Source organism: Scomber scombrus, chromosome 17 (assembly GCF_963691925.1).
Source record: "Scomber scombrus chromosome 17, fScoSco1.1, whole genome shotgun sequence".
NCBI classification, from domain to species: domain Eukaryota; kingdom Metazoa; phylum Chordata; class Actinopteri; order Scombriformes; family Scombridae; genus Scomber; species Scomber scombrus.
The window spans coordinates 23,549,159-23,567,272 of record NC_084986.1 but is presented as its reverse complement, the minus strand read 5'-3'; the positions used below and the strand labels follow the sequence as shown (position 1 = coordinate 23,567,272).

The window sequence follows — 18,114 nt, the reverse complement described above, 5'->3', positions numbered from 1 at the left end:
ATAGACGAGGGGCAGCGGAACAGAAGGCCGGAGGAGGCGGTCGGAGTTGAAACAGCTGAGGGATCGTGTTGAGGTTAGTGGGGTGAGTAGTTCTTTCATGGTCATCCACTGATCATTTTCACCACCTTACCTGTTTTTATATGCTTTGCTGTTATTACAGTCTGTGCGGCTTTGCCCCTCCATCACCCTGCAATCATCACTGTCAAAAGCTGAGCAAAAAGACAAGATTTTATTCTCACAAAAGTCACAAGAGTCGTAAATGGTCTTTTCATGCCAGTATAAAACAAACACACTGAGCCCTCTGGGGACAGTTTCAAACTCAATCACCAATAATTATTTTTATGGTTTTCATAATGAAAGTATGTTGCCTATTAAATGATATAGGTTATCTATGATTATCATGACAGTGTTTAATCTGTATAACCTCCTTTATATTCTGAATGATTTTACATAGAAATGTAATTCCTGCAGGCGGTGGACCTTACATCAGCTGCTAGTCACACATGTTTGCTGGACATCTCAAAGTCATTCACATCCTGAGATAAAGAAATTCAAAACATCAATACAAACCTAAATACTTGAGGAGAGGAAATCTGTTTGTATTGATCTGTTAGATAATAATAAGTAATGTTCATTTCTGGAGGCAAATAAAAGTTGCCATATACACAACATTTGTTCTGTTAACTAAATAAAACATCAGATTAATCATTATTTTAATGTTTTTATTTTACAATGAAACATAATGAAGTGTTTCTATAAAACGTTGTGTTGATCCAGCTTGTGAGCCGACCAAATCTGTCATCAGGGGACTAGGCGTTTCCCATCAATGAAGTTAATGTGGCCTGTAATCAGAGCGAGTTGGGCCTGGCTCATCAACAAGCCTGTACTGAGCCGTTGTTTAGAAAAGAAACACCATGCCCACCGTGAAACACAGGAGGAGGCTCACTGATGTTTTGGGTGGGTTGCTTATCTGCCTCAGGGCACAATGAAACTACAATACTACCAAGACATTTTAAAGCAAAACATACAGCTCAGTTTCAGAAAGCTGTGTCAATGTAATGTTAATATTATATTAATTATTCTTTAAGCAACACTTTAAAATGTTTCTTGCATGTATAAGACTGTAGGCTTTTTTTGGACTATTATGTAACAGTACAGTGGGCGGTATGGTGGCTTGGTGGTTAAGCACTGTTGCCTCATAGTAAGAAGGTCTTGGGTCAGCTCTTTCTGTGCTGAGTTTGTATGTTCTCCCCTGTGCTTCCATGTGTTTCCTCCGGGTGTTCCAGTTTCCTCCCATTGTCAGAAACATGTATGTTAGGTCACTTCTCCTGGCGGTGACCGTGACCGAGGTACTGATATAGATCTGGAGTTGGTCCCCAACTGCTGCACAGTCGCTTCCTACTGCTCCTAATACTTAGGATGTGTTAAATGCAGAGACTGAATCTCACTGTACAACTGTATGTGTGACAAATAAAGTACCTTTGCTTTAGTATTACATTTCCTCCACTGTGAGCTGGACAGCAGGAGGGTTGTTGAGTTATTCCTCGCATAGCTTTTCATTATTCGAGTTCAGTAGTCCAATCTTTCTCATTTTCAAGTCATACTGAATTATACAAATTATGCCATTTTCAGCACTGTTTTAACATAATGATTGTTGATTTATGTACTGTAAGCTATCAGGGACATTTGTATAATAATACTCATTTTTAACCGGTCATTAAACTGTAATTAGGTCATGTGCACTGAATCACAATTAACAGCATACAGTCAAATATTCATCCAGATGTGCATCATGCAGTAGTAGCAGAATAACTGTCCACAACAATTCAATATTTTTAAAAAGCACACACCCTATATGGAATGAATAAAATACCACCACAGATTCCATCCCCATTACACTGCTCCTGTTACTCAGTGATACACAAAATGTACTGCCAGGAATCTGACACCTGTTTGAAAGAAATCACACCAATCCTTTAGAAAAATAATTTATTTGCCATCTGAACAAATCAAATCCTCATATTGGGGGGGAAAAAAAACACATGACAATTTAGGAGCGTCACTGCATATTAACAGACCTTTGGCTTTCATAGATTTGGCAGTAAAACTAAAAAGAATGTCAAACAAAAAAAAATCATTTTTTATACACAGGAATGAGCCAGTCAGTGTCAGTCATTCACAGGTGGACTGACAACACACAGAGAACCAACTATGAAAACCAAAGCCACACTTTTGGCTGTCATGGTTTGCTTTATGCACTTAAGATGAAACAAAGCCGTTAAAACATGCAGACAAAAAATATCGACGACAGTTTTTTTTTGTTTGATAGAACGATGTTTGGTCGTGAAATGCATTTATTGTGTAACCTGCCCGGTTACAAAAGACAAAGTCTACCAAAAAAGTGCAAAAAGTGCTGTTTCAGTTTACTCTCTTAGCTTCTTTGGTAGAAAGATTCACTGAACCCAAGTCCAACGGGAATCATATAATCATCAATAATCATTTAACAACTTGCAAATAACTAATAATATAATAATAATATGATTTTTTGCGGGGGTTTGACAATCAGCTGATTTTCACCGGATGAGTCATTATTGAATTATTTACACTCACTGGCCTCTTCATAAATGTAGAATTTAAAGCAGAGCTGTTGTATTGGATTGCATTAGATTGTACAGGTGTACCTAATGAAGCGACCAGTGACTGTATATGTCCTTTAATTAGTCCTACACTTTAGGTGGTTAACAGCTGATGTTGCTTAATAAGACATTTTAACTCACAGATATAAGACTTTCAAACGGGTAACTGACATCTACAGTTCAGTATCCTGCATGGAATTATGGAAAGAGAGCTGCATTGGATCCACATAGCAGAGGCTGGAGTTCTGCAGGTGAATATGAATCTCTAGTCTTAACATGTTCCTTACACATCTCAGTATGTCAATGTGCTTGTCTGCTTATTAAGGCTTATAAGCAAGCCTATAGTATTCATTTAAACTACTAAATAATTGATATTTGGGTCATACAGGGACTGTACAACAAGCCTTAAGTACAATATTAACATATTATCACTTTATAAATGTGTTATGAACATGTAAGCAAAAAGTTTCTACTTTCAGCAGATAAACTGCTCTGTAGAGCTGAGCTATGCTGCACCGTCTCTATAGGTTCATCCCTATAAGTAACAGCTTTCACATTACACAGTCATTCAATCAATTGTTAATATAAAAATATTGATTAGTGCAGCTGGAAGTTGGTTTTAGTCAGTAGTAAATTCAGCTCTTGGGGTTTAGACAACTTGTCGTGGCTGGATTAATGCCTCATGTCTCTTCGAAAACTTTTTAGTTTTGATTGTGGCAGATTAAACTTTTTTTTTTGCCAGATCCAAGACCATTATCCAGGAGATCCAGATGAGATCCAGATGACATTCAGATGAGATCCAGAACACAGGTCTTAAGTCTGTGTAATGCAGCTTACTTTGAGGAGAGCTCTGTCGCTGTCCGACTCAATCCACAACCAATGTGAAGGACAAGCACTCCATATGAGGTCAGGCTGATCAACATGATTGGTCCACACGACACACTAACATAATAATGATAAATGTTAATGTGTTACTCAATATTATAGCTTGTATGGTGAAAAGCCTGCATTGGTCTGAACCTTAGAACTCTTAATAATGAATATCCTTTATGTGGTTATGAATGAAATGTATTAAGAAGTAAAAGAGTTAAAACACGCACTATGTTAGAGCCTTGCTATCAGAACTGGAGGATGGGGAGGGGGGGGGAAGGGGGGAGGGGTGTCAGTGGGAGACACAGCTGTCACCCATGTAATGAGCGTAGCGGTCTGAGATGCTTTTCCTCAGCTCATCGATGTCTCTCCTCAGCTGACCCACTTCTAGCAGCTTGAACTTCAGCTCTTCCTCCACCACGTCCCTGGAGTCGCTCTCCTCTGCAGAAACACTGAGCGCTGGACGGAAACAGGTAAGGGACAAATGAAGGAATGGTAAACGGTGGCATAAATAGCGTAGCTTCCCATTTTTTGCTGTTAAAATGCAACTTAAACAACACCTTTGCCTATGTTCACAACCTTGCATAAAGAATGTATATATATATATATATGTGTGTGTGTGTGTGTGTTATCCACATACATGTCATTCCCAGAAGCAGAGACAGGTTGAGCTCCTTTCCTTGTGCTCTTTGGGCCAGGATGCTGCAGAGACCCTGGAGGTCCAGGAGACACAGGGACATCTCTTTCACCAGCCGGTCCACTTCTGGCATCTCCACATGGGGAAGACAATGCAGCAACAACCTTTCTTCCACCTGTCGCTGCTTCTCAGGAGGGAAAATAAAAGGTATATATTTCAGTTTTCAGTGCTACTCATTTGCCATTATCACATCAGCGCCTGTAAAATAAATACAGAGCTCTCACAGATGCTGGTGTAGTAAAAAAGGAATAACAGGAAGTTATAGTAATAATTCACAGAAGGTATCACAGGCTTATGAATACGACGGATAGCACAAAGTATTCTGGACAGTCCCTACAAATCATCCAAATATACAGCAAAACTTCAGATTGGAAGGATAAAATGTGCAGCAGTAGTTTTTATAAGAAATGATGGAAACGACTGAGGAGGAAACAGGGAATAGATTTTTATCAAGGAAGGAATGCAGGAGAAAAAAATCTTTGCTTCAGGACTTCAGTACATAACCAATTCCTTTTTGGTCCATGGTCAAACTTTTCAGCAGATTTTTGGGAATTTTAGGGATTAACACGTTTGATTAAAAACAAAACCTCCTTGGTAGAGGTAATAGTAATTTCAGGAAGGAAGTGAAGACCCATAATGAATGTGTCTGCTGCATCTACAAGGGGGACAATATGAAAATGACTGCACATTGGTCTACACTCTTGATTTCTGTTTGTTTGTTCATGGGGTAAGAATCTAAAGGTTAAACGCCATAGATAAGTATAGATAGTTAATACATGCTTTCTTAAAAGATCTGCAATAGTCCTTTATCACACTGGCAGAAGAAGTACTCAGATCCCTTATTTAAATAAAAGTACCAATACAGCAATGTACTCCATTACAAGTAGAGGTCCTAGTTAGGAAAAACACAAGTACTGGCAGCAAAATGTAGTTAAAGTATTGTAGTAAAAGTACTGCAGTATTATGAGTGATGTAGTATGCAGTATTACAGTAAAAGTACTGCAGTATTATGAGTGATGTAGTATGCAGTATTACAGTAAAAGTACTGCAGTATTATGAGTGATGTAGTATGCAGTATTACAGTAAAAGTAGTGTTTTGGTCCTCTGACTGATATATTATTATATATGACATCATTAGATTATTAATAGTGAAGCATCAGTGTTAGAGCAGCATGTTACTGTTGGAGCTGCTGGAGGTGGAGCTGGTTACTTTGATGTTGTTGCTATGACCGCCAGCCCAGCAGCATCTGAACCTGCCACTTCAGACAGTGAAAGAGCTTTTCAAATTCGACAAAGAGTGGTGGCCCTTATAATTGTGCATAATATAATATTAATTTCCAAGTGTAGTGCTAACCCCTATATTAACAATAAGTACAGGGTTATGTTCACTTCTTAACTGGACTTAGAAAACACCATCTATCAGTCATGTCCACAAACAGTAAAAGAAGTAAGGAGACAGTGTTGTGGCCCCTTTTTATTCTGCTACCCACTACTCAAGTCATTTTTCAAGTATTACTTTCTCACTCTTACTGAAGTTGCTATTTTAATGACTACTTTCACTCTACTTTAGTACTTGTTGTTACAAAGTCATTTACTTGATTACAGTATTCAGCTATTACACCCACATCTAGACCTACTGACGTACCAGAGACATTGTACTGCCTTCAATGCTGCCATCTGCTGGGCATGTGACAATAAACATCTATTGAATCTCTGAACATTAGCTGACCAGTGTTGTACTTTATTCTGTCTTTTAATAACATGAGGTCAAGCTTGACAAACTGATGTGTGGATTTGTTTATTACCGTACCGTTAGCTGTGAAGTCAGTCGCTCAATCTGTTCTTTCTGGTTTTCAATCAGCTGGTGGGGAGAAGAGATAAGAGATAAGAGTTAATGCCTTATTGACTGTAGGTGTGTAGGTGTGCTTGTATTTTTTCATGTGTGTTTAGAATGTTTACCCTGCTGCTGTGGTCGTGGTGCTCCAGCAGATGAGTGTTTTCTGCCTCGAGCTGCTTCAGGTCCAGCATGGGTAACCTCACTCCATCGCCTAAACACTGCTGAACCTTCTGCTGCAGGCTTTACCAAGACAGACATGCACATACACAGAGCAAAGATTAAAAACCATGTAGGGCGGTTTTGTCATCTAACATAAAAAATGCATGAGTTCAGACTGAATGCAAAATAATGTCAGGGGAAGTGCATCCACATATTAAACTGAGTTACACGCGTGGTTTACCATTTTTCAAGTCTGTCCTTAAAATGAGGTGTCCATATGAACACTGAAACAATTCATGCTTGCTGTAATAATTCTATCTGTTCGTAGTGGCCATTAGAAGACACTCCAAAAATGTTTGGGTCAATGACTTTTTTTTTGGGTCCATGTGGTTTAGTCAAATTTAAAGGGGTTGAAATGTTAAATTAACTTGCACACATTCTTTTTTTGTGGACCCAGCATCAAATTTCTGCTTTTAATCCATTTTGAGAGAATATATTAGAGGATTATGGCAAAAATGTCTAAGTGGTGTAACCATAAAAATGTTGTACCAAATAATTCAACTTGCTTAAAAACGTTAAATTGTCAATAAAACACCATATCAACTAGTTTGGCATGATCTTACATTATAACTTTTATATTAAATAAAGGTAATGGAATACAATTGTTCTAAATATTACATTTCATCTGGGGAATCATGTCAATTTAAAATGAAGTAATTATTAGTATAAGTCCACTTAAATACACTGTAGGTGGATAAAATATTTATTATTTATCATTCTTTTGTGGTTACACCATTTTCAGGAGCATTCAGTCTTACTTTTGGTAAAAAAAAAAATGGTGCAAATGTCATTTCAAATGACATAAAACCAACAAAAATATTAAATGTACATTTGAACAAACCTGATTCTGCTTTTAAAACTAGTTTTAAGATATTTTTGAATTGTTCATCTTGCCAACCCTTATTTGTCACTGACCCTTGTAAATGATAGTGGTCAAACTCCACAGTCCTCATTTTGAGCAAAAATGTATTTTAAAGAGGATTTATTACACTTCTGAGAATTATATTTTTGGACTCCACATGAGTAACTTTGCATGATTCACAATAAAAAAAAAAAAAAACAACCCTCTTATCTTATACTAGCCCGTTATTCAGCCACTCATTATATCCTACTTTTTCTGCTATCTCCAGGCCCCCCCCCCCCCCCCCCCCCCCCAAGGACTCGTTAAATATTTTAGAGAAACCAGAAAACTCGACAGGGCTGACATCTAAACTTTACCACTTCATCCTTTCATCTGACTCCCCTCCATTTGCTAACATTTAAATTAAGTGGGAGGCTGAACTGAGAGTCCTGTTTCAGAAAAAAGACAAATTATAGGTTAATTATTCCTCTTCTTGCACCTCTTTCAATCTTATAGAATTTAAAGTCCTCCATTGAATGCAGTTAAGCAAAGCAACAAGATAAATACATTCCTTGCACAAGTAAGACCTGCAACAGATTTGCTTCTACCACTTCTCATTTAGCACATACTTTCTGGTCGTGTTCAAAATTAAGAGGATTTTTAGAAAAAATCTTTTATAATAATGGAGCTGTGGAGTATTTTTTGTTTGTGATGCACTTTATTATAATGTGCTGTACGTTTTGTGCAAACAGTGTAATCCTTCCACAAAAATGTACTTCACAGAATAAGCACTTTGACGTTGCCTCCTACCTCATGACCACACTGTTGTTGCAGCATTTCTTTTCTATATTTTTGAAGTAGAAATTGTATAACCTCCGTCTCATTGCACTTCTTTTCATTTGAAATAAATCTGAAAGTTAAGTTCATAACTTTCTTTGCATTCATTTGATTCCCAGTCAAGACACACTGGTAAAACATTGCTTTACATTGTTAATATGGACTTAAAAACTGTTGTGAAATGCAAAATAACAGAAATTAAAATGTGATTAAACGCAATTAACTGTTGAAATTCAGCGATTAATCGCTTTAAGAAGTGGCAGCCCTAGTAATAACCTCTTGGCAGACTGAAAAATCTAACTCTCTTAGAGCGTTGATTGTTACATTTTACATTACATGGCAACTTACTGTATCGTCTCATGTTTGAATAAAGTACATATAGTTCAGCTTAGAAATGCACTTTCCCTTCACTTGTATTCAGCTGTGCTTCTGTAGTGGCTTCATGCACTTGAATTCATTAAGATGCTGAACATGTTTAATTATATATGCTCGCTACATGTGCTATGAAACACTAATGCTTCTTCCTAAAGTGTGTGGGTGGGCGGTTTCATTAGATTTTTTCCATTAATCTTCATGTAAATTTGTAAAAGTAAATGCATTCATACATATATACATACTTACATGAATAAATAACAGCAGCTTATCAATTGATTATGTACCTGTGTACAGATGCGATCAGCTCTTTCTCTCTCTTGGCCTTCATCTCAATCTTGACGTCTTTTTCCTTCATCACGGTGCATCCTTCCTCTATGCTCTCCTCTAACTGGGACACCGTCTTCACCAGCTCCTTCGCTTTCTGCTGTACCTCTTCCAGCTGAGGACACACAAACACACAGAGTGAGCTCACATCATTGTTGGAACATTTATTTCCTATGCTGTGCACACACACTTGCAGGGAAATGTTGCATAAATGTAATAAAATATGAAGAACTGACACAAACTCATTACAAAATATAGCTGCCATGGTCAGCTGCAGTTTTGTTATTAGTCCCTCTTTTAAAATATCCACAAATAAAATGGATTTGACATCTTGGAGTAGCCTTTTGGTCAATTTGAGTCCGTCATCCAGTTGGTGAAAACAGCACAGTATACATGATGTCAATTTAAAGATAAAGATAAAGATACATTTATTGATCCCACAGTGGGGAAAATTAATTACTACAGCAGCTCAAAAAATAGTGATATAGAAAAAAAAAACAAATATATACAACAATAAAATGATAAACTAAGTAAAAGGACCTTAAAGTGCAATTATAACATAAATATACAACAATAAAAATTAAAAACTGCAACTATAGTGCAGCATTGTACAGTCTGACTGCAGTTGGAATGAAGGACCTGCGGAGGCGCTCTTCTTACACTTGGGGTGTATTAATCTGTCACTGAAGGAGCTACTTAAGTCCTTCACAGTCAGATGCAGAGGGTTAGAGGTGTTGTCCATGATGGAGGACAGTTTGGCTAAAACCCTCCTCTCTCCCACCACCTCTATGGGGTCCAGGGGGCAGCCACAGACTGAGCTGGCTCTTTTAATCAGTCTGTTGATTCGGTTATTGTCTCGCAATAGCGACATAGTGACATTTTCTGTGTACTTTGGTCAGTAGATAACAACCAAAATGTTGCATGTTGGAATGGACAGAGCCAGAGAGAACTGTTAGATGAGCTGCTGCTGACCTTTAACAAATAAGTAAGGTACAGAATGCATATTTCTTCTTGCAATAAGCAGGTGTATGAAGGAGGATTCTCAACCCCATTAAAAAAAAACTCAAGGCAAGCTTCACATTAAATCTTGCTTTTTAGAGCTTTCTCTATGAAAAACATTTGTGTTGCATTGGCGGACAGGTTGTGGCTGCACCCTATGTGTGCGTATGTTAACACGTGTGTGTATGTATACCTGTTGGGCCTGGGTCTGCACCTCGTCCAGCGTCGGTAGGTCTGCGAGGTACTTCTCCAGTGTCTCTATGCGTCTCTGTTTTTCTTGGCTCTGTTCGTTCTGTCTCTGGAACTTCTTCTTCAGACTGCTGATGTAGCGATCCCTCGTCTTTATCTGTGGACAAAAAAATACACCTCATATATCAAATGTCCCGATTTCTGACCTGCTGCTTTTCAACTCAAGATAAGAACATTGTTAGTAAAAGACACCTTCGAGTGTGTGGCGCTGTTGTACTGAAAATGCAAAACCTCTGCTGTGCTGGGCTGGAGTGTCGAGTCAAACCTAGCCAGCACATGTATATGGAAAAAGTCTAATACTGTACATTTAGAGGATTTTCAATTTGTTAAGCCTAACCAGTAGGGGGCGCCAAAATGTATATCTGAAAATCTAGTGAACAGAATTTCAACAAAATTGGTGTGCATGTTCTGGGAGCAAGTACTAACCAGAATCTGAAGTACCATATTGATCAGTGTAAGTGGGCCTGGCCTGAACATGCACAAAGAGTTTACTTCTAATGTAACAAAGTGGTACAATACAAATCAACCAGAAGTGAACTAATTCAAGTGACTTTGTACATCTTTGTGAAGCTTGAAGCCTGCTCGTTGATGCTCCTGACTTTTATTTTGACAGCCTGAGCTGCTTCCTTCTGTTAAGCACAAAAAAAGTTTGAACCCGCAAATATCCACTTGTGTCTATGTTTTATGAGGCAATGCCCTCTGTTTTTGTTCCAGTGGTTGTTTGTAGGAAAAGATAGAATAGTTGTTCTATTAACCATTTTCTTTCCCTTTCTTTGGATAAATGATAGAACTCTAATAATATACTGTACCTTTTCCTCCAGTTTTCTGATGTCCTCTGTATACTTTTGTGTGACTTGCTTTAAGAACTCGTTCAAATGGAGTACTTCCAGTTCGGCCAGTGCCAGCTTCCTAACAAGGTCTTCATCACAGAACAGCCTATCAGATGGCTGTTTGCATGGCATTCCCATCGCTGACTCCTATTGGACACCACAACTTATGCTTTGACTTTTATCATGAACATACTTAGTGTAATCAAATTATGAATTTGAATTGTCATTCTTCACAGACACAGGTAGCATGTGTTACCTTTGTATTGAGGATGTGTGGCTCATCAAACCAGCCTCTCTGGCTCTGCAGGACCTGCTGCGCTCTGAGCTCGTTCTCTCTGATCCGGACATGGAGCTGCAGGATCTGCTGCTTTTGTCTAAAGGACAGAATCATTTACCGCTTACAAATGTAATAGGTACACACTAATAATAATAATAATAATAATAATAATAATAATAATAGTAATAGTAATTATTATAATCATCATAATATTCCCAATGATTGTAGTTGCACTTATCATCATTATGACTACCCCACTGATAGCTGTATGCATGATGGCATAAATAATCACCATAATACATTTTCTGTTAATAATAGCAGCAACAATAATTACAGTAAGTGATAAATAAAACAATAATTATTGGAGGAGTTATTCATGCGATAATGTTTTTTAACAGACTATGGAGGGTTTGTAGGTTATTCAGTGTCTCCATGATGTAGTATGCAGTATTACAGGAGAACCCTCCTATGTTCCCAAAGGGGTTTTTTATTATTGTTATTTGTCTCAAGCTCAAATTGTTATGAGCTTGAATAAGTGTAAATCTTGGCACAATAACTGGAAATGATGTAATGATTTTTTTCAGGGCTGATACCGATACTGATAATTGGCAAGTCAAAGAGGCAGATAACCGATACTTGCAGCTGATATTCAGTTGAGCTGAAATGTTTTTGTGTTTTGTGAAATGTTGCATTTTGAGCCACTGTGTGTGTTTGAGTGTGTGTGTGTGTGTGTGTGTGTGTGTGTCCTGCAGTACCTATCTATCTCCAGTTCTCTCTGTCTCAGCAGTCCCTCTTTAACTTTCACCAGAGTGTTGACAGGAAGGGAAGTCCCCATCAGCATCTGGAAACACGCAAACGTAGGTAAATGAACACATGCAGTGCAGTGCACAATGTGATGACATCAATATCTGAGGAATAAAGATATCTGTCAACATAAGTACAACATATACTACCTTAAAGGATGCAAATACTAAGCAATGTTCTTAATTGATAGTAATTAGTAGGTCATTATTTTTAAGTCAGGTGAATTGTACATGTTAAACATATAGATATCTAAAGATATTCCCCTTCCCTCCATCCCTTATCCCTTTCTTCCCCTCCAACATTCGAGCACTAACTAATCACTTTAATTTTCTCTTTTTCTCTCTCGCTCTTTCACTTCTTTCTTCTACTTCCTCATTTCTTTTGTCATCTTATTGTTATAATACAACCCTCACCGGATTCATTCCTGGTTCCCGCTGATGTCCCTGCTGCTGCCGTGGCAACAGTCCATCTCCACCACAGACCTTAGTCTCAGTGTCGCTGATCTGACCGAGTTCCCCTCCGCGTTCTACTTTGGGGCTGTACTCCATTTGCTCCGTGAGCCACATCTGGGTGCGGACCGCGGACTGAATCGGGGAGTCTCTATCGGTCTGATGACCCAGCGTTGAATCTGCTTGCTTGGGTAAGCTGAGACTTCCCCAAGGCAGTTTGGTCTCTGGTAAAGCACTGTAGCTCATGTTCAGACTGTTGTGTTTTACAGGTGAGGACAGAGTGGAAGACAGGGATAGGTCTGTTTCCAAACCAGGTGATCTAATGCTGTGATTGTTCCAGTAGCAGGGACCGGCACCTGGTGAGCGCTGCAGCAAAGTATGGCTGAGCATGGAGGACGATAAAGGTAAATAAAGACCCGTGTTTGTGTTTGAACCACGGGGTTCCTTTCTGTAGCCGTATAGCACACCTCTGTCCAGGGAGCCTTGTGAATTTGGGTTGTACTGATAGGCCGATGTCCTAGTGGAGCTCTTATCAGCCCCAGATGACAACTTGGTGAGAGAGGACCACCTACGGATGGGCTGGTGCTGGTGGTCCTTCATGTCCAGACTGGTTGGTGTATAATGGGGAGACTTGGTTGGCGTAAGTAATTGGCAAGACCTGCTCCAGCGACCTGTGCTGCTGGGTGAGGCTGGCATTTTGTGGCTGCTGTGGGGTAAAGCGGAGGGAGATGGCATGACGTGGACGATGGGAATACCACTGCCGAACCCCTCATCTTGGCCCAAGTGATGCTGGGACAGTGGATGGAAAGATGAAGGTGTGGTACTGGAACTGGAGTCGTCTGTAGGAACATGTACAGGCCAATAAGAACAAGACATTTAAACAATCACATCATATAAACTGACAATTAATTCCACCACTCTTACCTTTGATTTGACAAAGAAAACCTGCTGGTTGGAACTTTCTGAAAGAGAAAAACATACCTTCCACACTATCAGAGCAGTAAGTGCCGATGCCGGTGTCACCACTGTCAGAAACTGTGCTGTGACGGCGCACACCGATCCTGCTCTCAGGGCCGGGAGGGTTGCTGAGCCAGGCTGACTCATGGCCAGGGACCCATCCTGGAGAGCTACCACTGCTGGTGCCTGAAACCATTTTAAAAAGGCTTTAAGTACAATGTGTATATGAACTAATGTACAATGACTGGGTATCGTTTAAAAAATTACAATACCAGTACCAATCCAAGTACTCTTTAAAGTGATACTGATACCAATTGAGTACTTCATTCGATACCCTCTTTCTTTTTTCCGGTGTAACAGTCATGTAGTGTAGACACACTTTAGAGCGTTTAGGTGGCATCTTGGCTGCTGAACTCAAATTCATCACAACTCCAACCTCAACAGACAGGTTGTAGCTGTTCACAACACGTCACATTAAATTAAAGGGTTGAATTCATTATATTATAACTGTGATAGTCTTGTTTTATTTCATTTATTCATCTCTTTTATATTATGTTTTAGCTTGTTTTACTACTTGGACTATTCTTTTTTTATTCTAATTTATTTCCTGGTTGTTATCCTCTTTGTAACCCAACTTTTATGTCTTTTACTTCATCACATTCACTCTGTTGTTTTATTATTTTATTTTCCTCTCATCTTTTCCCTTTTAATACCCCTCCTCACATTCCTGGTTCTACGCACTTTATCCTATAATGACTTTATTTCATTACTTCTTTATTATATTCTATTCATCTTTTATTACCTTTTATTTCATTTGTGTATTCTTAATTTTTACATTTTTATCCTACCTCTGGTGTTTCCTCACTGCAGATTCATGAGAGTTCTGATAGTTTCCTCACTTCCTGTTCTTCAAATAAAGTTTGATTAATTTATTGATTGATTATAAACGGTATATTTCCACAGCTGTTCATGTAGACCTGCAGAATATATCTTGCATACATAAACTTTAGCAGAATAGCTTCCCATTGATGATATAGTGAAACAATAATGTCCCAGTGTTTGTTGATGATGTCTTCATCATTCTAATATAGGATACAATACAAAGATAACGATGTTCTCCAATATTATTAAAACGTGGAAGTAGTCATTTAAAACTAAGAACAGTAGGTTGATCCCATCACATATCACTTTGATTCTTTCCTGATTTAACACACATTAGCTCTACTGTGCTCAGCTGGGTGATCTGCAGCCTACCGCAATCTCAGATCTTTTTTTTCTATTATTAATTTCATCCAGTTGTTTTTGCAGCTGGACACAATGGCTGAATTACAATCTAAGTCGAAACTAAACGATCACAAACGTCTTGTAATACGCTGCGTGTGTTCATATACAGTATCAGTGCTGTCTATCAGTATCAGTGTGTGCTATAGCTGCTCCACTTTGGCCTTCAAAAACGCAATCTTGGCTCAAGCTGCTCTCACATCATCCCTGAGCCTCATCCTCCTCTTTTTTACAGTCACTGAACGCTCAAATCTCACCTGTTTTAGAAGGTTCGTATCCATGTTCAAAATCACCTCTGGTCCACATTTTTGGATGTTTGTAGGCTTTAAACAACAGCCGGAAAACAGCAATCCGATCAGAGGAGAAAAAAAACCCAAACAAACCCGGAGTGTTTATAATAAACGCGGGTAGACTACTAGATCATTTCACGACATTATAACGCAAGTACTACACATCGAAAGGATTATTCAGAATGTCTTAGATCTTATCAACATCTAGTGATAACGGTATTCTTTACATAAATGCAGTCCCCGGAACGTCCTGAGCTGAGTGGAAGTGATCTCAGCAAACTCCTCCTCCACAGCTCAGAGTCAGCCGCAGCAGCTTCTGTCTCCTCAGTTCCACCTCACTGATTCTAACGCTCATTTACATTCATACGTCAGGCATTTACAGCACAAAAGGAATCCATAATAAAAAAATAAGCATTAATACTGGGTGGATTTTTGTGATGCTACTTTCTACTTCCACTCCACTACATTTCAGAGGGAAATATTGTACTTTCTACTCCATTATATTTATTTGACAACTTTAGTTACTTTTCAGATGAAGATTTGACACAATGGATAATATAACAATACAACACATTGTTAAAGATGAAACCAAAAAGCAGTGTGTAGTAGGACTCACATTTCAGACGCAGCTCCATAGTGATTTTTTTCCCTCTAAACTTCTCACATGCTTTCATTTTAATAAATGTTGAAATGATCCAATATTTTGGCAAAAATCAAAGATTAGAGAAAAAGTCTAAAAACTGAAAACAGATTTGTAGGCCTATCACAACTTTTCTTCTTTCCTCTCCCATTAATCATCTCACCACCCCTAACATTTATCTGCTGACCCTTTGGAGGGGCTCATGATACTTATGTACTTTTACTGTAATACTTTAACTACATCAAGCTCATAATACTTGTGTATTTTTACAGTAGTTGGATTTTTTATACCGGAATTTTGTTCTGGTCTGTATTGCTGTATGATCTGAGTACTTCATCCACCACTGTGTGTATTATTTTGTCATTATGATAATTGTTGAGTGTTGATCAATCATCAGATATTCTTTTTTTTTTCTTTCCAGGTGGCTGAGACTACTGAAGGGGACGGGGACCAATAATTGGTTATATTTAAAGTTGCAATATATATGACATTCAGCCACTAGATGTCGCACTAGCAACACAAATATCATCAAAACAAAGGAGTCCCCGAACTGACGAAATTCAGGTCCAGCTGTCAAACTAAGTGCTGATTGATTAAGATATTTTAGTGCATTGCCTATTTCTCATGTCAGATGCTTTCAGAAACATATTTTAATGTACTGTTTAGCTGTAATTAACATTACAGAATGTTTTGGGACAGGTTGGACCCTCTTGCGTTTCCCAGTGACTACCTGCAGGTATTACGGTAATGGTATCCTTTTCTTGTGCAGACTGTTGTATCCTAAAATTCAGCATCGCACAGCACGGAGCCACGGCGCTCTTATCATCCTTTAGATGGTCTGTGTGGCACTACTCTTTTTTGCAAGTGGCATTTTTTGTATGCAGTTGGAGATGCAGAAAATCTGAGTAGAGGTATTATTATCCGTACCATCAGAAATGTGTATTTTGACACTGAAATTGATGGAACACATCTTCATCACCTTCCCTGGCCACAGAAGAAGTTGCTTAATCAATGAGGAATTCTACAAGATTGCTGGTAACATGAATTACACACCACAAAAACAGTGTTACATTAGAGTCACAGTAAGATACTCATTAGTCTGTGTTGTGTTACAGCTGTCCCTAATGTCACTGGTGCACTGGACTGCACACAGAGCCTCATTAAACATTCCCCAGGGCCACATGGAGATTTTATGTACATAAAATCCTTCCACAGTATCAATGCTCTGGTAAAAATGACTTAAAGTTACTGTCAACAACATGAATTAATTCTCAGTCATTTAGAGGCAAAGTGGCCTGGCTCGGTCCATGACTCCGTCCATGACTCTCAGGGCTTTCGAGCTGGTAAGATTCACCAGCGACTATCACAAGGTAAGACACACAAATATTAGCGATAAGCACAAGTGCGTCAAATGTTTTACTTTGCCATTTATGTAGTTGCAATGATTGCATTTTGTATTCCAGGTGAATTCTCTGGTATGTTGCTGGGAGAGAAGGACTACGCCTGTCAGCCATTCATGCTCACTCCTCTTGCAGACCAACAAACAGCAGCACAGCAAGCATATAATCACACCCATGTGTGAACAAAAGCCCAGACTGAGAATGGTCACGTTTTTTGGTGTCTTCACCACCTGAGGGTCACTCCAGACAGAGCCTGTGACGCCACTGTTGCCTGCACTGTCTTGCATATTTCCTGTCTCAGGAAGGAAAGTGCTCCCAGAGTGGCATTAGAGATTGACTGGGACAATACAGCAATATTTCCAGACAACATTACTAGAAGAGTGGTCAGACCAATACATTGTAATTATTTCAGTTTTTTCATGTTGCCTATACTTTACTAATAAACTGTACTAAAAGTACTGTACATTCATGAAACAGGGAGATGACAACGCAATGTTTCTTAATCTTTTTATTTTGAAGTCATCACATGTCAGCTTGAAACTTGGGAGAGAGAAAAACAACAATGATTTATACGTTGTGTTAGAGTCATGCTTACAGTGTGTGTTGAAATCACTTACTTCTCTTTCTAGTTTCAGGATTCAAAAGTCAGGTTCAGTTTCCTCAGTGTCTTTTTCTTTATTTCCATGTCAAGGTCCATTTCCTGCAGTTTACTCATGTGGACTTCTACCTTCACCTCTGCCAGCTCTGTGCTGCCAGGCTGGCTATCAGGTTGTACAGGTTGTCCTTTTACAAATATATTTTCTATTAGCACCACATCACTGAATTCTAATCCATTATGGGCTAAATAACTATTTCCACAAGATTGGCATGATACCTCAAGCCTTCTGGAGTCCAGTGACACAGTATCCTTATCATCTGCTGCATAATTCCCTTCCCTTTGCCAAATTCAGAAGAACTTGTATGGACTTAGTGTTGACAGGATGTGTCAAGCCTATGCTCTTAATGAATAATACTCACTGGATCTTCTTTTGGTGCATCCAGAAGAGTGAGTGTGTTGCCAGACACTGCAAAACAAACCAAAGTAAGACAGTCCATATAACACCATAGGGTGGATTAGGGTAATTTGGGACACTTGCAATTCTGAATTGTTTACCATATTTACATATGAATCCAATGCATTATATCAACACCTAAAATCATTATGAAATCCCTGAGATGTTTCCTTGTTTATTCAGAGCACACTTTTTAGTTATTGTACTCAAAAGGAAAATGGCACATATATTAATATTCTTCGTGTCAAAT

The 18,114-nt window shown here is 38.7% G+C and overlaps 1 protein-coding gene across 2 annotated transcripts; it reads right to left on the bottom strand.

Annotated features, from left to right (window-relative positions):
* Positions 1-2,620: 2,620 nt before the first annotated feature.
* On the bottom strand, positions 2,621-15,008 carry cep85l (centrosomal protein 85, like). Of its 2 annotated transcripts, XR_009927319.1 has the most exons (13): positions 14,740-15,008; positions 13,226-13,387; positions 12,209-13,083; positions 11,747-11,832; positions 10,971-11,088; positions 10,694-10,861; positions 9,829-9,981; positions 8,597-8,751; positions 6,163-6,280; positions 6,014-6,064; positions 4,147-4,327; positions 3,737-3,965; positions 2,621-3,578 (listed from the first exon to the last, which is right to left on the bottom strand). XR_009927319.1 is itself a non-coding variant. In XM_062437645.1 (12 exons), the coding sequence occupies exons 1-12, from the start codon at positions 14,786-14,788 to the stop codon at positions 3,799-3,801; spliced, it is 2,283 nt and encodes a 760-aa protein (XP_062293629.1). In that variant the 5' UTR covers positions 14,789-15,008; the 3' UTR covers positions 2,621-3,798. The 2 variants fall into 2 exon arrangements, 1 of the variants encoding a protein (XP_062293629.1); XM_062437645.1 differs by having other exon boundaries at positions 2,621-3,965.
* Positions 15,009-18,114: the final 3,106 nt, after the last annotated feature.